Below are 21,791 nucleotides of genomic sequence, written 5' to 3'. Positions count from 1 at the left end.
GGAATCTGTTCAAAACTATGTTAAAAAGAGGTGAAAGTATTTTGTTTATCATCAGTTATTTTTTTTTAAAGAATATTTTATTTAGTGTTTTGTTCAATGTTAATGGTTGTTGCATAAAAGTGCATGCATTTGTACAAAAGACCAGAGAGGAAAATGGTTTACAATATCATTTAATCATAATCCATGCCAGAATCACTGCTGCACATAAAATACATTTCTTATTAAATAATATTTTCAAGTTTTTCAATATCTAATTCAAAAATCCAGTTAGTAATACCCCCTGCCCTCTCAAAGAAAAGCAATTGTATTATACAAAAATGCAATCCAAAATTTCACACAGTGAATTCTTGTACAAAGTGAAAAAAGGTATTACAACTACATCCACATTGGAGAAATTTTCTAAACATTCCTTATTGGAGTATAATATACAAACATTTATTTTCTTATTCAGGTTGAAGTTAAAGCGTACCTTAATTTAAGCAGTCTATCATGAGAGATCATCAAAACCAATATATATCCTGATGTTAGAAATCATGATAAAAAGACCACAATGCAACACCCCATCTCATGAAAAAGTCAATACATGAGTGTAAGCAATGAGTTACAGTGGGAACAAACATACAGAAATGAGATGGACGGCACTCTTTGGACACACTGGAACACAAACACACAATCATTCATTTCAAACTACATCCTACAGCTATAAGCTAAAACACTAAAGCCTGTACTTGTGCACAACCCTTATGTTTTCAAGTAACTTTATGACTTCTCATAAATCTACTATGTGTGTATGTGCACAGCATATACTTTCCCCTCGAGGCCAGGGAACAATATGTACCGTTAATCATTTATCTGTGTGGGAAAACATACTACAGTCTTGGGTATTTCAGGCACCAAGTGTCAAAATTCAGATTTCAGTCATTCCTATCTTCTCATTTTATGACATTTGACACTAATTAGAACTACATTCATAATTCAACGCCAATCCTGAACGTAGTCAACAATCACAATAAAATGAGTTCCAGTGAGGAACCACGGAGATTGTTCATTAGACAGTGATCATAAATACTTTTTTTTTTAAGTCGTCAGAACTGGATGGATGAACCTCATGAAAAAGTCGTATTTCACATAAAAAAAAAAAATAATAATTTCATTAAAATAGGACCAATAAGATTTTTTTTTTTGCATTGAAACATTTTAACCAAATTTCCCCTCGAAAATGTCATTACCACAATGCAGAAAAAAAAACAATTTCATTCTCAAAAATTATGCATTACAATAAAGTATTATTCTGTGCTTAATGTTTTGAAAATAATTTTCACAATGCAAAAACATAAAGGTTCCAAAAATGGGCCTTATTCTATGAGATGTATTTATACGCATACTTGTGGTGAAATATGACCGTTTCTTTAACAAGTTTCATGAGATTCACCTGGGTAAACATTTTGGTTCCCTTTTCAAATCAACAGTGATTCCCATTGGCTCATGGGTGATCATGGAAAAGTTGCTTTGCAACAATAGTTTAAAACAGTTGGTTTTTGAATTGGCTGACTTCGAATACATACTTTCAAAACCAGAAATAAATTGAGCCCTTCTGCAAAGGTTTATACAATCTGCGTTTCGTTCAAGGAAACATTGAAAATCAATTTCGGTTAAGTACAAAGGAACTGTTGAGGAATGTATTAATGGCTTTTATGAGAGCAGTAAACCTTGATTTGTTTATCTGTATCATCAGATCTCCAACAAAGTCATTAAATATTAAAATAAGCCTAGATACTTTCCTCTCTAAATAGCGATATCAAACTATGACAAAATACACAGACTGTCCTTTGTTTTCCTGTTCCAATTTAGACTTTTCCAAAGGACCCTAACATCAAAAGACCACCATCACACCATGAAACATGCATAAATACTCAAATTCAATTGCATGAAACGCACAAAGTGGATACAAAAACAAATGACCTGGCAATAAATTCCTTTATCTCAGAAAGGATAGGCAAGTAATCCGTTTGGCGGTCTAAAAGCCTGCAGATTTGAAGAGATCATTTAATATAAATGTTGACTTTGAAGACTGAGAGGAGTTGAATATTATAAATAGAGATGGTATTGGCTACATCTAAATACCCAACGCGTGAATAACAGCAGATCTGCAAAAAGGCACACCTTGAAGTCTTCAAGTCTTGAAACTGGTTAAGCGACAATTACAGTCCTGAAAAAAAAAGGGCGAGTAACATGAGGTTTACACACAAATACACTAAAATCAACCCTGAGATAAAGACAGAGGTCTTCCATTAAAACAAAAAATAAAGATGAAGTTACCCAAGTGGACCTAGGACTTATTCTAGATCCAAAAAATTCCTACAAGAGTTCGCCTTTCTGAAATCGTTATCCATTCAGTGGCTTTAAACCAACAACAACAAAAAGCTTTCTCTGTTTCTTTCAAACCAATTTTGGGTAAATTCGTGCTATTGTTAAAGTCTACACTGTGCATCACAGTGGTTACCTAAACGAAGTTGCAATATCCAATCTTGACGATTGCTTAAATGTTGAGCTCAGACCAAAGTGACTGTAATAACCAAAATAAAAACAATAGAAATCAACTCCAACTTAAGAGAAATTCCACCAAAATAGGTGCTTTTAAGGTTGCGGTAGGATGTCTCAAGAGACCATTATATGCTAGCAGGAAAACAAAACAAAAAAACAGATAAACTAACCTCCAACTTAAAACTAAATCATTGAGGCGTGACTTTGATAGGTGATGAGATCTCACCACCAAGGAAGCAACAACATGAAAAATGCAATTTTGAGATGTACAGTGCAAGCGTTTTGATGAGCCAAATACGTTACTGATCACTGAATAGCTGACAGAAATATGTTGTGTACTTTAATGTTAAGGCAAATTTAACAGTTGCCGAGGTCTGTGCAGAATCTGTGAGCACATTATCCACATATTGCGTCTTCACTTGTTTATTTTGGCTAGCTTGATAATGCTTTCATTTTTTCATCCAAAATCTGCACAGAAAATGTGAAAAACGTCTGCGGATTCAAAAAAGTTGTACTTTTATTCCCAACAACATCGGAGAGCTGGCTAGTGGTGGGACTCTAAAGATCACTGGGATTGATGTTAACTACAAACTCAAAGCTAAACAAAACCAATTCCGAATAACGTGAGATATGAAGTATTCCTGATTAGTGGTTTAACTCTCTTAAAGGAATGGTTCATCTAAAAATGAAAATTGTGTGAGGTTTTACTCATCTTCAGGCCATCCAAGAAGTAAATTAATTTGATTTTCATCAGAACAGATTTGGAGAAATTTTCTAATTTATCTTCTGCAGTGAATGGGTGCAGTCACTGAGAGTAGAACATCACAATAATTTGTAAGTAATCCACATAACTCCAGTTAATAATTTAAACCATTGCTTCTGGCCCTCCACAATAACACTTCGTCCAGTGGAAAGGTGCATCCTTTGTTGTCCTCGCCCATCAAAATCCATATCTGTTTTACAAGGTTTTCAATTATAAAAGGTGCTTGATCTGTGCATATTTCTCTTCTGGTTCAAACGTCATGATTGTTTTCACTAAAGAAAGCAATATCTGGACTGGCATTTTAGTTAAAAACAACTTAAATATGGATTTATTTATTACAAAGATGCAGCTTTTCACTTCACCAGACATTAATTGATGGACTAGAGTCATGTGGATTACTTGTGGATTATTGTGATGTTTTTATCAGGTGCTCTACTTCTGAAGTCACCCATTTTCAGCATTTTTTTTTTTCATTTTTGGGTGAATTATTCCTTTACAAGGTAAGGAGTCCAAGCTTTTCAAGTCCAAACAGTCTCCTTTGACAGTAAAGTGAAGTATAGGAGCTTAGTTAATCCCCCATCAATATTGGAATGAATTTGAGGATAACTGTGATGTACACACTTGAGCTCAGCCTGAAGGGGAATTCGATTGAACCGGCCCATCAAAACAACCTTCTTCAAACTTCAAAGACAAAACAGAGAATGAAGGAGAGTCTTGAAGTGGCTACAACTGGATCAAAGTCATGCTTTATGCTTTGAATAAACAGCACATATTTCAGGATGAAAAACTCCACATATATATAAAAAAAAAAAATCGTGGCTTGATCTGAAGATCATAATTTCACTGACAAAGTGAAGAGCAGTATATACGCATTCTTACAACAGAATGCATCTTTATGCTTTACCATAGCAGCTTTCTTTCCATCCTCAGGATGGAAAAATATAACAATACCTACTATGAAAAAAAAAAACAGCGTGACCTGGATTGTTATTTCTATTCCATCCACAAAATATAGAGGCCGATTAATGCATCCCTGAGGACATTACAACTTAAGATGATGATGATGATGATTATAGGCGGTTCAATCGAAATCCCACAGGCAGAGTAGTGTAATACACTGAAAACAATACAAGTGCCCTATTAAGACTGGAAAAGGCTTTCGGGTTTGTTGGCATGAGCGCAGTTGAGGTCAAATCAGTGAACTTTAGGTTTATGAGAATTTCTATAACACGCAATAATGTGCATCTCAGCAATCACACTGTAAAAGCCTAAATGAAGCCTAATGTATGAAACACGATACATAGTTTTGACCGCCATGATAAAAAAAAAATGGTTTCCATTGGTTGAATATGCAGCAAGCCTGCAGTAAAAAAAAAAAGATATTAAACTCTGTAAACCCTGACACAAGTCTAAACGCCAGACCAAGCACAAACAAGAGTTTAACTACAGAAAACTTAGCACATGTGATAAAAATGCAATTCTGAAACCCAAGAAAGTGGATTAATGATAGTTAAACAGCGTAAGTGAAATCATCTTACGTTTTTCAGATTCACCGATTTACACGCCAATGAAGAAAAGAAAGTGAACAAGAAACAGGGAGAAAATGCATGACAGCAGATACCGCTGTATAAAGAAACTAAATCAGGGCATGATTGTGCAAGTCTGTTGAGGCACATGCACAGTGAATCCCACCCAAACTCCAACCATATTTGCCTGATGGGTGTTTGAGGCTCAGCGAGGAAGCTAAACGCTCAGATTTAAGTGAATGAATGGCATGTATCATACAGCGATGATAGAGCAACCTGCTCTAGAGGGTTTAACCTGGCATAAGAGAGGGGTGGTGGTTGAGGAAGGGGAATCTGAGGTAGACTAGGAGTGGGCGACTCCGTTCTTGGGCAGATCAGGGCTGCTGGCCACCTGTTCAGAGGACAAACTGAGAGATGACGTCTTGTTGGTCAGCAAGGACATGCCGATGGAGCCGTTTGAGCCCTCACTGAAACCAAAGAGAGAAAGGCGACACGTATTGTATTTGAATTTATTTCAGTCGATCTAAACCATGTACTTCTGAAAGCAAATCCTGACTTGAAATAAATAGCCCTTACACAGCTGAAATGTCGCTGGGTTTTCTTTTGATTTAAAACCTGTTTTATTGAGATTCACTGTTATATTTCACCTAAGAGTGAGTGGATGCTCATCTCGCTGTAGAGTGTGTTCATCTTGTCCATTTTCGACTGAGACCCGCTTGTACTTGCCATCGTGGTTCTCCTGAAGGCAAAATAATTCATGCTTAAACACAGCGATGTATATCAAATGACTTTTACTCATCCTTTAGTGAACAGAAATATAAAAGCCACTGGAATTACACTACACAATGCCAGTGGAGTGGAAACAGAAAAAGAACAACACTTTTACATATGACCTTGCTCAAAAATGGATTTTCTGCTCCGATATGGCCACGGTTGCATTAATTATTCACTGGAAATAGAATATATTAGTAATGAATAATTAATAGAGGCTCTATAAATTGTGTGTCTCGCTTACCCTGGCCATCTCATGTGTCCTCATGATGATATCTCTCTCCACCTGGTGCAGCTCGAGACTCAGCTGTTCACTGGACACATTCCCTGAGGACCAGTCCGCTCGAGACGGCTGGGACATGACTGAGCTTGGGTTCTGCCAAAAGAGAGAGTGAGAAGCTGAATCATTGAAACAACAACACACATTATAATTAGAACCTATAATGTTCTTTACATTATTATCTAATAACAATACTACTACCAATAATTTATATTTCATTTCAAGTGATATTTGATACGTAGGATCGAAGCAAGTGTGAACAGGCCTTTAAAATGAATGACACCTCCATTGAACAGACAGTCTCACCTCCAGGCCGCGGCTCTGCGTCTGCTGGCTGATTTGCAGGTCGACCTGCTGTAGCTCCATCCTCAATTGCTCCCGCACCTGCACGGCAGGGGATAAACCGGACCTGCGGGATAACTGGACAATTAGAAAACGAAGAAAACTACACTGAAACCAAATGATTGCTTGTAAAGGGTGGGGTTGGGTGACATACCGCTCGCTGAAGTGCCCATGAGACTTTTGGTTCGGCTGGTAAGAGTCGCCACTCCACCCACCTTGATTCGCATAGGTGTAGTCAGCTTAAAAGAGAAGACAAAGGCCATTCAAAAACACTGAAAATAATCATGTCGCCCCATGAGCAATGCTGAGAGGAAGCAGGGGGAGTTTACCAGCAGAAGTGATGTGTTTGGCTGAGTTTGGCATGGGTGGCATGGGACTGTTTGGCGGGTAGCCCGGTTTAGACGTGCGCGAGATGGCTCCAAAACGAGACACGGTCGGCAGAGAGCCAAAGGGAATGATGGGGTCGTCGTCTTTGACGTCTGCCGCTCTGCGTTGAAGCTCCAAGCCGTGTGCTCTCAGACTTTTGCTTTTGTCTAAATTTTGCTGCTAGGAATGGTTACAATTAGCTCAAAAATCCTATATGAATATGCTAATTATTCAGCATACTAATATATATGTATATGTCCTTTGGTTTGTGAAAAGTATTTTCAGAATAAACATCTGTAACCTTTTGTAATGGAAGTGTCACTGAAAACAGCACAGATCTGAATGTTTGGGGGAAATGGGACAGAATCCCCTTGCAATGTGAAGCCTTTCAGCTTTAATGAATTCAAATTAAATTTTTTTAAATGCAATTTTTGCCCACAGAAAATTCTTAATTATAATGCTAAGGTGCTATAGTTGGTTGCCAGTGCATGCTATGTGTTTGCCAGGAAGTTCTGCTTAACAAAATAAAATAAAAACTACATTTCTTTAACATTCTGGTCTCTAAATCTGTATCAGATTCCTCCTTCAGTGTATACCTTTGGCCATGTTTTTGTTAAAAATACAACTGCTTGAGAATCCCTTATGTCTCGATAAACATGCAAAACTTACTGTGTCCATGCCCTCTTTGGATTTTATATCCTTGCCGCCAATGTAGGAACCGAAGGGGTCACATGACCAAGGTGAATAGGAGCTGGTGTAGTCTGCTTCCCGGAAGTGTCCTAAACCATGGGAGTTCTCTTGCATGTACTGCGAAACACACAGATATGGCAATTCATTACCAAACACTACCTAATAGGACTGCTTGATTTGGGAAAAAAAAAAAAATCTAATACAAAATTGTTTCTTATCAGAAATGTTTTTATTTCTTTTTTAACTCCAGATTTCCCAGGTCTCTAGGACTGCACAAATTGTCCCAACATTTTGTGATTATATTTCAATATAAATATACATTTAACACAACAACGATAATATTGATAATGTCATTATTATTATTATTATATTAGACAAAATTTGAAATATTTTCTTTTCTTAAAATTAAACTACAATATAAATATGAATTTAAAATAATAATAATAATAATAACTATTATTAAATACAAAAAAATAAGAAATTACTATAATTTTACTAAAAATAAGTATTTCATTATTTTTACTATGTTTTTAAAATTACAATACTAATATGTATAACAATATATAAATAAAAATAGTTAAAATGGATATAGTTTTACGAAAATAGATTTCAGATAAATATAATAATAGTTTTAAAGTACCAGTTATACTATTATTATTACTATTATTAAATCATTCATTCTTTATTCATCATTTTAAATTACAAAACTAATTTATGGTAGTCTTCATTTCATTTTTACACATTAAACAATTGTTTTAGATATATTACACTGTTCTGTGGAATACTTGATTCTGATTGGTCAGTCGCGAAATTCCCAGGTATGTTATCCCTCATTAACAACCGGCTCATCCGGATAACAGCAGTCGGCGCCGTACTCTTGCTAGGAACAGTTTTTCTTAGTGAAAGCTTTGCGTTTGGTTCAACTCAATTCAGTATTATGTGTACAATTATGATGTCATCCTGGTATCGCAAATTTGCGAATTTCACGAAGATTGTTTCGTACACTGTAATGGACTATAAGATAACTAACAAACTGCTAAGATTTTAAAATTTTTCCGTCTTAAATCAATATCTTTTATCACCTTAATTATTTATGTGGTGAAATATTGTGTAATAATAAGGGGTTTGAGTGCACTGTATCCCTTAAATGTCTGTCTAGTTTGAACTTGCTGCTTGCTCGCAACTGCTGTGCATCCAAATATTTCAATTCAAATCAATATTTTGTGTCTAATTATTTACTTATGTGGCATGTTGCCATGTAATAAGACAGTTAATGTACATCCAGCCAGTTGTTATCACTGAATAATGCCCTTCAGGGTGATACGAGATCCTTATTCTGTGATAACAACCGGCTGGAAGTACATTATCCCTTACTAAACATGCAGCCCTTCTACATTGTGCTTAGTATTTGTATTATTATTTCTATGAAATATAGTTTTTCTGGCTTACATGGCTCTGTCCCCTCATGTCCTGAGGGCAGTTGGGGTCGTGCGAGTGTGAGGAGCTAAGGGGCTTTCTATCCTCCAGCTGGGCCATGATCTCCTGTCTTCGACGGTGCAGGTAGTCTAGGGAAGGCTGGGATCGCGTGTAGGCATTCTGTGGACACAGTATTAGGTTATGCTTTCTTTAGGTTTTAATGACACCCATCCAATTCAAATGTTACAGGTGATGGATCTTACCCTTGGGTAATTCCTGATCTGACTGGAGTGGCTATAACCGTCTTGTTCTGGCAAGTACGAAGAATTTTGGGGTGGTAGTTGTGGGGGAACGTCCGGACTCCTACGGACCAGTTCCTCCCGAGGGGGGTATGTTTGGGGATGGGAGTAGGCTGAGTGGCGACGGCCATCGTGGTGTGAAGGGTAGCCGTAATGGGAGCTTGGGTTGGCGCATTGGCGCTCCGAGGTGTAGGAACTGGAATAGGAATCCGGATATGGTGGCATGCCTGGATCTTGAGCAGGGTGACGGGTGTAGCGTGGGTGCACATGGTGGTAAGGATAAGGATTACCTGTTGAAATGAGGGAAATTAACATTTTTATAAGTGCAAAATGTTATGTGTTTGTTCAAAAAATAATAAGTGTTTTGTTACCTGGAGGGTACTGGGAAGATTCATATTGAGCGGAGGGTGGCAGAGGGCCTCGTGTCTCAGAGTAATACAGGTCAGAGTGGTGCGGTGAATACATGTGAGGAACTCTAGGCACCGCAGACATGTGCTTCTGTCCGACTGTGCCATCACCGTCCACCCTGGAGTGGGAATTTATGAGCATCCCTGACTTTGGGATGGATTCCAATCTGAGAATCGAGAGATAAAGTAACATGATCACTCTGCAGTCTAGCTTTTTAAAAATGATTTGGATTTTGAAACATTTCATGTCCATTTATTTATTTAGCAAGAAGCCATGTTGTAGGTTGAATAATGTATAACAGTGTCTAGGGCTGGGCGATATATCTAACGAAATGATCATGTGCATCTAGTCAGTAAATCTGGTTCCGTGATTAGCGCTAAATCACCGTCACATGCTTTCAAATGGAGCGGCATTTAATAGACGGAGCCGTAGATCACTGAAAAGTATTGAATTGCGTAGCAGTGTCAGTGATCATCTATCGTGAGATATATCGCCCAGCCCTAGCAGTGTCGTTATTGTTCATTATTTTTATGATTTCATTTATATATATATATATATATATAGTATTTAGTATGTATATATTTAGTTTAGTACAGATATAGTTTAGTTGTTCATCTAATAATGATCTTGTACAGAGAGTATAAATATTAGATGACAAACTTAAACTGAAAATAAGTTGAAGTACATAAATTAAAAAACATAAAGCTAAATAGTAATATATAAAAAAAAAAGATCCAATTAAAAATGATAATGGCACACAAAATAACTAAACTTGAAATGGAATAAAGCTAATTATAAATATATATTAAAAAAATGATAAAAGCACATAAAATTACTAAAAGCTATACTAAAATTAATCCTGAAAAAAATAATAAATATATATATATATAAAACCACTATAATATTATATAAATAATATAAAATGTATTTAGATCTATTCATTATTTAAAAATAAGTTTCTTAATAATAATAATACAAATATTTTATAGTTAATATTTTTAACATAGCTATTAATAAATTAAAATATACACTATACTTTAAAAAAAATGGATCCTTGGCAAGAGTATCTTCTCATTTTGCAATATGTGATGTTAAAAGGTTAGAAATCCCATTTGCTAGTATACGATTTATTCCCCCCCTCCCAGCTAATAAACAAATAAACTCACGACTCTGGAGGTGAGCCAGGCGCGCTGAGGCTCCCAGAATTCATCTTCTCCGGTTTGTGTGTGGGGTCATATGATGGGTCTGAGCCTCTGGAAACCAGGTGGGCAAAAGTGGATTCAGGTCCTGATGCTAGGATGGCGTTAGTGATGGAGGAGGGTTTGCGTGGGAGTCCCTCCATCGACAGCCCCTCGTCGGGCAACAGACCGATGCCGAAGTCCATCTCATTCAGCTGGGTCAGGGACTGGCTGAGCTGTCGCCTCATTCCCAAACGTTTATTCATCTTACGGTATCTGATGTCAGAGAAAAGGTGGTGAAGCTGATACGAATGCTTATCATGCTTTACTTAATGTACTTAAAGTTCTGCTTACTTTTCAAGCTCTTCCTGAGAGTGAGCGAAGGTGCAACTTGCCCCGCGAGGACAGCCGCCTTTTTGTTTCATGTCCCGACACATGTAGGTCTTATATTTGCTGTGCTGTGGTGGCTGTGGACAGGAAGTGAGATATGCTTACTAATTTCTGTGCAAGTTATTTGAATGACCTGATAAATAAAAAAGATGCTATACATATATATTATAATTTTTGTCAATGAAGTGGTTGTATTCGTGAGCCTAAAACAAATTTCCCATTGGGACAATAAAGTATACATATATATATACACACACACACACAAACATATTCACACATGAATAAAAATAGAAATGATAACACAAAGTTTGAACTGAAAAAATTAAAATCTAAAAGAGCTAATTCAAAATATTAACAAATACTATAATAGTATATAAACATTAAAATATACCTGATGTATAGATCATTAGAAAATAAATAAATAAATAAACTAGTAAAAAAAATCATGAGGCTATTTTGCTTAATTTTATTATTATTATCTTAAAATTAATTATTAAAATATTGAAACGTTTGTGATCTGGAAGAAATCACAACCGACCTGTTGCTGGGCATCTCATTTCTACATATATTAATGTTAATTAATTAAAGCTAAAAAAAAAAAAATAATAATAAAAAAAACATTAACTTTCTGAAAATTTTAAAGCTAAAATATAATATATTATTAAATACTACAATAACATAAAATAACATGTATAAACATTTTTATATAAAAAAAAATACTGAAATAAAAAAATTAAAAATACAAGTGCTGCTGCTGCTACTATTGAAAATAAATGAATAAAGCATTTCATTATTCTTTTTAAATACTGATAATAATCCCCAATACTATTTTGACACTATTTTAATAAACTATTTCAATAAATTATTTAAAACTATTCAATATTTAAACTATAATCTTTTGTCAGCAATCTGGTTCCAGACCTGCTGCTGATCCCCTCCTTTCTTGCTGTGGTTCTGGATGAAATCTACCAGGCCATGAACGACGGTCCGCACTGCTTCCAGCCCTTTGGCTAGCTGCTCCCATGTGGGCGCAGGGGCATCTGTCAGCACAGGTGTGAACATTCACTCGTTTATGTTGTTGTGAATGGCTGTATGCACAAATGTGTGAATGGAGCAGGCTGTCGAACCTGGGCTGGGGTCGATGTCAGCCAGCAGCTCCAGATGGGGTCTGAGGCGGTTGAGATTGGCTGGATCTCCCGTTCTCTGAAGGGCGATGGTGAGTTCCTGCACACTCTGAGCAAAGGATGCTGGTGTCTGCAACTGAAACACACAAAGCCACATAACCACATACTTCACATACCAGCAGACAAAATCAACATGTTTTCATGCACGATGTGACGTTCGCTACACCCTAAATGCGTCCTCTACACAGGGAGGAGTGTTACTGGAGAATTTAAACACATAACACTTGGCCATACTATATATATATATATTTGTTTTTTTTCTCTCTCTCTCTCTTTTTTTTCTTTTTGCAGACCTGCCTTAGAAAAAACATTACAGCACCACCTAGTGAAATCTTAAAATACTTCCCATGAAACAATCTGAATAGGATATGTTTGGAAAATGTAAGGTGTAATTATTACCTAAAAGGCACTTTTTGAACCATTTTTTTCCACTAGCAATTTATAAACAAAAAGCCATTTTTACTTCTTATAATCCACATCTTCATCATACCTTGTCTATGATGGACTGCATGTGGGATTTGTGCGACTGGTCGCCGTACAGAAGAGATGACCACTGGTCCGGGGCGATCCGCAGTCCACCCTCCATCGCGATCTGAACGATCTGAGAGTCGTGTTCCCTCCGAAGAGCCTCGTACGATCGAAACTCCTCCTTCAGCTGCATCAAGGAGGAATCCTCATCACGCTTGGTCACCTGAGATTAAAACAAATAAAATGTTATTTCATATAAATAAATAAAACATTTTTTATAAATATCTATTATTAATACTGTATAGGTTTAAAAAAAAAGATCTTTAATATATTTGAAGTCTAAACATTTTTAAATCGGCTGACATGAAATCAAATGTTTACTACTTTAATATAAATACAAATTAAATATTTTTATTTTATTTTATATTATATTATATAACAGTTAAGATATTTTGGTTGCAACAAAAATGCTATGCAATAAAATTGTATACTTCCATTAAACATTTTTATTTATATGACACTATGTACGATATATAGATTTTTTTTATTAAATCTGTAGCAATGAGAAGCATTAATACTGTAAAGCAAAAGAGGAAAAGTAAAGGCACCTTAAAGCAGGAGGCCCTGTAAAGGAGCTGCACCACGTGTCCTATGCTGGTTTTTGAGGCCTGAGGAAACCGTGGTTCGAGTCTCTGGACCACAAACAGGACCAGAACCTTCCGTGAGAGGGCCGAACCATCTTCCAGGGCGAGCAGGACCAGCTTCAATGCTTCTTCCTGCATAGCTGTTGGGTCAAACCCAATTTTTGTTAGTGTCCACAAATGATTTTATCAGCCCGCTATCATGTTATGGTGGTAAAATCTTACCAGGGCCGAGAAACTGGCAGCCTCTGGCTCTGACGGCGGCCCACAGGTTTGAGGAGAGCTGCTGGGGGTTCTGGTGCTGGAGGATGAGCTCAGTGACAGTACGTTCACCCAGAGAGCGGGCCGCCCGCATGGCCCGGATGCGGCCCTCCTCCTCCACGAGCTGGCAGTGCACCAGAGTCACCAGCTTCCTCTGCATGGGTCTGCTGAGAACGCTCTGAGCAGCACCATTCAGCCCTGCACCTGCACGCATCAACACCAACAAAAAACTAATGTTACTATGCATTTACATTAATGCATTTAGCAGACGCTTTTATCCAAAGCGACTTCCAGTGCATTCAGGCTAACATTTTTTTATCTAACATTTGTTCCCTGGGAATCGAACCCACAACCTTTTGCGCTGCTAACACAATGCTCTACCACTGAGCCACAAGTACAACATATTTCAGGTAAAGGACATTGTAAATTTTCTAAACTAATGCTGTAAGATATACCTTAGAGTCAATAATGTGGAAGGTTGAACTTTGCAGATTAAAAGATACTTAAAACATACTCAGAGTTTTTCTAATATTAAGATAATAATAATAACTTTAACTTTCAATTGCATCGTTATATTTCAGCTTGCAATTCGTAAAAAAAATAAAACATTCAAATGGAGACTGTCACAAAAACTTGATGGGATTTATTCAAACATAAATTTAATACTGAAGAACAATCAAAAAATTATGTTATATGGTGCATATTTATCAAAATGCTTCTCTTTACAGTTTTTCTAGCCGACTACTGTGTTCATGGTCACTGAATATGTTTGTTTTTTTTGTAACTGTGACATTAAGTAACAACATTGTTTACAAGCTATTGTCATCTTTCCGCATTTGAAACAATGACTGAGCGATAACATGAGAAAGAATACGGATTTCGGTAAGTTGTAGCCTACTCGTTCTTTTAACATACCTACGGATGTTCATTCCTGTTTATTTCAAGCGGAGATGATCTGTTCTGAGGCACTAAAGCGATCTGTCACGCCACATTAAACGGCTCCAAAACGGCATTTAAAATTTGAATATTTGAATAAAACGCACAGGATTTGAAATCTTAGACTTTGTTTCATATCAAAAGTAACAAATAACAAAGCATATTGGAATTTATTGGAATTGGAGGAGCGCTACAATGTTTCATTCGTTATCTGACAGGCTACACTCTTGGGATTTATGAATTGATATTGATTATTCATTAAAAAAATCAAGAAATAAAACTTTGTTTTACCCAGCCCTATTAAAAACAATGTTAAACCATATGCTAAAAAAATGCATATGCTAAGGATGATAAATATGGTGAATTGTTAGGTGTCCAAAAAACAAACAAAAACAAGAACAAATAAAAATGACAAATCTTCATTTCAAATCAAATGCACTTGCTGACATTTAGGATGAATCGCTTTTTAAAAAGCATATGCTGACTTGTACTGAATGAATGAACAAATAGGGTGATGTGAAATGGCAGGGACCTCTGGTGTTGCTCAGGGGTTTGAGATAGAGGGCCAGGTCCTCCACACATGTGCGAGACTCCTCATAGTGCTCCACGTCCTCTGCAGCTGTCAGTAAAGTGACGGGGGGAGGTTTGGGTACCTGCAGGAGAACACACAACATTTGTCCGTCACCACACTAAAGATAGTTCTCATCTACAGGGCTTTGATGGCATTCTTCACATAATAGGTCATCTGATGGGGCTGTCAGCATTCCTCTACACGTACAACATGTTCACACCCACAGACCGAGCAACAACGCTCAAAACAACATGTGATTCAAAAACAGAGAGGAACGACAGTTCTGGCCACAAAAGGTCCCCTTTATTTGGACTGTCATGACTGTGAGGTTTGGCCGATTCACGGTCATATAAATAATGAGTATAACTGCTTTCGGATTGACACTTTAAAATGGTAGAATGATTTTTTATTATATATGGTTATTACTTCAGACACACCACAGTTTAAATGTGTAGGGTTGATTTTTTTAGTTTTTTTTTTTAGAAATGAATACTTTTATTCAGCAAGAATGCATTACATTGATCAGTTAAGATATGTGAAAATGAACAACTATTGCACTGGACTAAATATTAAAATATGAAGAACTTTTAAAATATTTCTCCTTTTGGTCCACTTTGTGATTGCCAAGTCTGCTTTACATTCACACTATTGTTTTAGAATCCATCCCAACTGAATAATGTATTAGTAGTAAGTTATTTTCCAATAGTAATACATTTCTGCACTCATTTCTGTTTTTGGTTTCATTTTAGAGCTGGTCACTCATGCCATGCGTGAATAAAGACATTTGAATTTCGGAGTTTAGTTCATCATGCATGTTCGACATGGTTCTCTTTACCTCATTTGCTTTTTGTGTAAACCTGCATGGACCCACGCTAGCTGCAATTTAGCAAAATGCGAAACCATAGCCATTTTTTGGATTTGCTTAATCGCCATATTAAATGCAGCGCACTATGACTGTGGTCATCCGAATTAATCATGACTATATGATTATGTAATAGTTGCAACAGTCATACCTAGCACCGCATGTGCAGAATAAATAAGTATTTTTACAGTCAATGCTCGCAATGACTGGCTGATATTGATTCAACTTCCTGGTTCTCCACTGGCCGAGTGAGTGTGGAAGCAGCGTAACCTTCCTGTCATGCAGTCACACGCTTCTGTGTCACATCAGGCCTGAAATCCAACCAGACCGGAACGATCGCAAGCTGATCTCCAGAAACCTGAACTCCACCTCTCTCTGTGAGATGTTCAGCTCATCCTCTTGATTCAGAAACAAGCGGATGCAGTAAACACTGTAATAAACACACTCGGCTCCACCTAAACTGCGGTGTTGTCTGCACGATCACTGCTTGGCTGTTTGCCTTACGTTCTGATTGTTATCAAGGTCATTTGAAAAGGAAATAAAGTGTGTTTTGTTTGCGTTACAAGGAACCACAGTAGTTTTACTTCCTTATCCTTATTTAGACTGAGGCTACGGTAGAGGCCACAACTTCATCATCCAGATAAGAGAAGTCAATAAAAATAAATGTGTTCGGTACAGAACGAACCGATGTGCACTGGGCCGTCATATAACAGTGCGCTCACATTCACGGTTGCTAAAATAATGTTCTGTTAAAGAAAATAGGTGAAATCCAGTAGTCTCAATAGGAACACACTCAACTTGCAGTTTCGTGTTAAGACCAAATGCGAATTTTTCACAGTTGATCATGCAAATTCGCCACACTGACTAATCGAAACCTGCTTAGTTAAAAAAGAAAAAGACTTCTTTGTAACCTGTGCCTTAAACAGTGGGTTTAGTAAATAATCACCCCGTTTTGCAGCCTAAAATGAAGACGGACACGGTTTTTAATTCATCTGGCTCTATTTATTCAGTGCAACTTAGAAGTGCTGTATGGTTTAAACACTGGCAAGAAATGCTAATTATCTTTTAGCGACACTGCCTCGATTGTGCAAGTGAGAATTCCTGTGTCAACTGTGCAGCGTGCAGACGCGATGTGCTAACTTGAAGCCGTTTGCTCATTTTGAAAGGGAAAGAGAGAGCACGCGGAGATTCACTGTTTGTGAAATTAGCCTACGTCTAATTTCAGTTCAGTTTATGAGATCGGCCTTTATAGAGAACATTTTCTGGGCAGATTTCGCTCATGTTTAAGTTGGCCAGACTGATAAACAGCTGCTTGGTAACGGGGCTTTAATACATACATCTAGCTCCTCTATTGACCGCAGACCTGAGCACACATTTAGACTCACCTGTCCGCTGACGAGCTGCAACAGCGCCGTGTTGACCGGCAGCTGCTCGATGTCCGTGCTGATGGTGGTCTGGTCGAACGGGCAGGCCTTGCGGTGCAGTTTGTTCAGGCACATTTTGCACACAGTGTGGCCACAGCCCAGGCTGATGGGCTTGCGGTGGCTCTCCTCGAAGGTTTGCGTGCAAATGGGACACAACAGAAATTCGGTCCATTGCGGGGCTTGCACTGGCATTTTAGCGAAGCTTGGTCTGTGATTCACCGGTCCCCAAGATTTTCTCTTATTGCTGCATGTGTGTCTATGGGCGTTTTGCGTAAAACGATAACACAGTAAGTCCTAAAGGTTCCACTGGAACCAATCAAGCTCTTCCAAAGATCACACCTCTTAATTTCCTGGCATTGTGGGCGTTCAGCACATAGTGTGAAAAACATAACCTGAAAGACAAAAAAAAAAAAAAAAGATCACTACATCAAGAATTTACAGTAAATCCCAATATGCCAAATTATCTTGTTCAGCCATAAATGACATAATTATTCTTAATAATGTCTTGGCCCTTTTTAAATAAAACATAAAAAATGCAATGCAGCTAAATTGAGCCTCATTTATGAAACAGAACAATTTTGTTATTGTTAAAAACATTTTTTAAAAAAAGTTTTAACTCTAATGATGTTTTTAATGTTATTACTTAAATCAATTTGTCTATTTTTATTTTAAGTTTGAGTTTTTATTTTCATACAGAATAACCAAAAGCTTGTAGTTTGATAGCCTGCCTTTCATTTAACAGGAAAATGCTGCCATTTAAACTCTCATTAACACATAAAATCCAGAATATATAAATAAATAAATAATAAATACACTTAAAGAAAGAAAAACCTAAACACAATGAAAGAGATGAGAATAAAGACTAAAAAATAATCTCAAATAAAACAATTCATCACTATTTTCCTATACGTTGATGTGTGGAAAATAATGTCTTAATAAAAATGTAATTTATTAAAAATGGTTTCATCAAAATTTGTCCCACCAATTTCATAAATAAGGCCCAATAATTATAACACACAGCTTCTGTAATGAAAATTTATTTTTTGATCAAATTCCAGAAAACTTGAAAACATAAAATACTTTTCATACTTGAAAAATAAAACTTCAAGCAGAATCCTTTGGATAACATTTAATCAGAATCAGAAAGAGCTTAACTGCCAAATATGTGTGCACGTACAAGGAATTTGTGACATAACCTTCCAGTACAAAGAGACTAATATATATATATATATATATATATATATATATATATATATATATATATATATATATATATATATATATAGGCAAATAAATAAATGCATAGACAATTGTGCTATAAATGATAATGGAATAGGATTGAGTAAGATGCAGGAATGTACTAGGATGGAGGCGTAACAAATAAATATAAGGATATTGCACATTTATATTGCATAAGTGGGGAACATTTAACTGTTCATTGCCTGGGGGAAGAAACTGTTCTTGTGCCTGACTGTTCTGGTATTTGCGGCTCTGAGGCGCCGGACAGATGGCAAAAGTTCAAAGATGGGGTAACTTGGATGTGAGGGATCCAGAGTGTTTCTGTTCCCTACAGCATTCAGTTAAACCGTTTGGCCTCAGCCTGACAACATGAGCTCTCAACATTCAGTCCTGGCTGGGAAGTTCAGATCAGCAGCAATAACCTGACTCATCATTTATTACAACGCAGTCTGCGTACTGTACCCTAAAGCTGCCTGAAATAGCCATTATATAACCAAATCAACACCTCCACAACACACAACCAAGGGGATTTCAAATGACTAATCACGAGTAAAGCACAATTCCTTCAGCCGCTCCAACGGGAGACACAACAAGGAAGTGTTTCGACTCAAATGAGGTTACGAGTCCTGACCTCTGACTCATCTGCCAAAAAAAATAAATCTACGTGTTTTCAGGAGCAAGGCGGCAGGAATTCTGACCTATAGGGAACAGAAACACAAAGAGCAGTTTCCATCACATGCACGGGAGTTACACATTCATGCTTCAGTGACAAAAGGAAGCCGAAAACTAAATCATAAAGATACTAGTTCCGAAACACCTGTTTCCTTTCTGAATGTGTCATATAAGCAATGCTGAAAACTATTTAGATCTTCACTCAATCAGGGATGCAAGTTTCGTTTTTTTCTGTGTAAGTCATGTGCAAGTTTCAGAACTGCACCCATAAAAATAAAAAAAACATTATTATCTTCAGCAGCCACCCATGCAACTAAGGTACTTCCTCTTGTGGCAGCTAACAAAAGCACCTTTTACATGGACACGCCCACGTTTTCTTTCTATGTCACAAATTGTTTCACTGGTACCAGAATTTCTCAGAACTATAATTAAGTTGTGTGGGCGATCGACAAAAGGGAAAGCTCTGTGGTGTGGGATAACTATATATAGAACTCTCTCTATACAAGTATTTTAGATTTGTAAAATAATTATATATAAAATCATATAATTTAGTCATTTTCATTTCATTTACATTTTTTTATTTAAAAAAAAAAAACGTAATATAAATAAAAATATATAAAATGTTTAAAACTTAAAAAATACATTTAAAATACCAAATGTGTGTATATTTTAAAAATGAATATTTAAATATTTTAAGCGTGTGTGCGTGGTTGTAAACACACACTCACCAGGAAATACAGTATTGTCAAAGTGTATTTCCTAGCATCTCCTTACAAAGAATTGATGCAGTGTAATCATGTTTGTCAACTACATGTGACTAATTTAAAGGCGACTGTATTTAATGTGTATAATAAAGGTCGTTCACATGCCTGACATTCACTTTTTTGGTTCAAAAAGAGGATTTTTTTTTTTTTTTAGATGCCAGAACAGTCATGGAAAAAATTACCACTGTTCAAAGCATGCTGAGACTTATCTCTTGCCCTTTGCCCGTTGGAAACCCCCTAAAGCAGGTTAACAGAGATTTTTAAGCATCCCTATAATATCAAGCGTTTAATTACACATCTCCGCGTGATTTAACAATATTTAAACGACATCCTATTTAATCTGTGCCAAGAAGTGGACAATAAACACATGTGCATCATCACATTCCGATCGGATTTAGCAGCCAAATGAAGCAAATCAAATGCATTATCATCAGATGAGTCCCCGAGAAATTCTTAGTCGAAGATTTCTTGAGAAAATCCTATTTCTGTGTAAACTGTTTGCATAAAACGAACAAGCCCTTGCTTAAGGACAGGAAAGAAAGAAAGAGACAAAGCCCTTTGACTAGACCTGGGTATGGCTGAAATAATAACAAAAACTCGCTTTAAAGCGCAATTACGTATATATTACTTCATACATACTCGTTTATCTTGTCAAATGCCACACGATGATGAAGAAACATTAATTGTGTAAATGCTCAGATTGTCAAACTGTAACGCTAGTCAACTAGCAACGTAACTAATAGCCATTTCTAGAGTAAAAGAAATAAAAACTAAAATAAACACCACTAATCCTCACCTAGTACCAGAAGTTGTTTTCTTCATATAAATATTATTAAGGCATATACAATTTGAGCTAATATAAATGCGCATTTGGACCGTTTAACCCGATTTCAAATTTGAATATTAAAAAGCTAACGTTAGCCGTTGTGCTAACAAAACAAAGCTTGTAGCGCTCGGCTAAACGTCGTTTGGTAGGTTAAAACGGTTCTACCACGAACCCCTTGCTGTTTGTAATAATATTTTGCTAACTGAAACACTTTAAAAACATACGAACGTAACACTTACCAATAATAAAATGTATTATTTATAGAATAACGTCCTCGTGAGCGTTAGCATTTATGCTACGCCGGTTGATGCCTCTTAAGTAACGCTTACAACGCTTATATTTTTAGGCGTTTTAAACGAATTACGCACTTTTAACGATACCTACTTGCATAAACGTCAATTTAAGCGTTTTAAAGGTTTCTGAAAAAAATTCTGAAGTATTCCTAAGCCATTTACATTTTTACACGTTATTTTAGCCTCTATATACGCGGTGTATATAAAAGAAACTAAATCTAAAAGGACAATAACCCTACATTATATAAGCAGTGCAACATGTACTCACAATATTTGGTTCAGCTCAATCTTCACAGAAGAAAGGCGAATTTCGCCTGCTGCTCTAATGATCGTTTCTTTGGACTGACTGTCTGGGTTTCAGAGCTCAAGAGAGACAAGCCCAGGATTGCGCAACCTGAGAGCATCCACCCATCAAGATCGTGTCCTACATGGAGAAATGTCTCCAACTTTACCTACACAGCATTATTGATGTCCAAAATGCTGTTTAAACACACACAAACAGCGTAGTAGGTTTTAAAACTCATACCATTATCTAGAAGCCTCTTTATTTTTGTGGGCAGAGTGAGAAACTGAAGTGATGTTGACGTGTCTGAGCTTTTGTCTACATTAACATAATGGCTCTTATTTATGTTAAAGTCTTGAATCCAACATGTTTGTTTCAATGCGGTTGCTAAGGC

At 36.7% G+C, this 21,791-nt stretch overlaps 1 protein-coding gene across 2 annotated transcripts; it reads right to left on the bottom strand.

Annotated features, from left to right (window-relative positions):
* Positions 1-154: 154 nt before the first annotated feature.
* Positions 155-21,566, bottom strand: LOC127943199 (roquin-1-like). Of its 2 annotated transcripts, none has more exons than XM_052539431.1 (20): positions 21,383-21,566; positions 17,282-17,712; positions 14,996-15,116; positions 13,492-13,731; positions 13,234-13,409; positions 12,648-12,848; positions 12,101-12,233; positions 11,895-12,013; positions 10,938-11,050; positions 10,572-10,859; positions 9,369-9,571; positions 8,962-9,287; positions 8,732-8,878; positions 7,262-7,399; positions 6,556-6,772; positions 6,381-6,465; positions 6,191-6,293; positions 5,849-5,980; positions 5,481-5,572; positions 155-5,300 (listed from the first exon to the last, which is right to left on the bottom strand). In XM_052539431.1, exons 2-20 carry the CDS (start codon positions 17,510-17,512, stop codon positions 5,177-5,179), a joined length of 3,189 nt encoding a protein of 1,062 aa, XP_052395391.1. In that variant the 5' UTR covers positions 17,513-17,712; positions 21,383-21,566; the 3' UTR covers positions 155-5,176. The 2 variants fall into 2 exon arrangements, with proteins under 2 accessions (XP_052395391.1, XP_052395392.1); XM_052539432.1 differs by having other exon boundaries at positions 6,556-6,769; positions 21,383-21,542.
* Positions 21,567-21,791: the final 225 nt, after the last annotated feature.

This window comes from Carassius gibelio, chromosome A22, assembly GCF_023724105.1.
Source record: "Carassius gibelio isolate Cgi1373 ecotype wild population from Czech Republic chromosome A22, carGib1.2-hapl.c, whole genome shotgun sequence".
NCBI lineage: Eukaryota > Metazoa > Chordata > Actinopteri > Cypriniformes > Cyprinidae > Carassius > Carassius gibelio.
The sequence above is the reverse complement of the archived record's forward strand: the minus strand, read 5'-3'. Positions and strand labels throughout refer to the sequence as shown.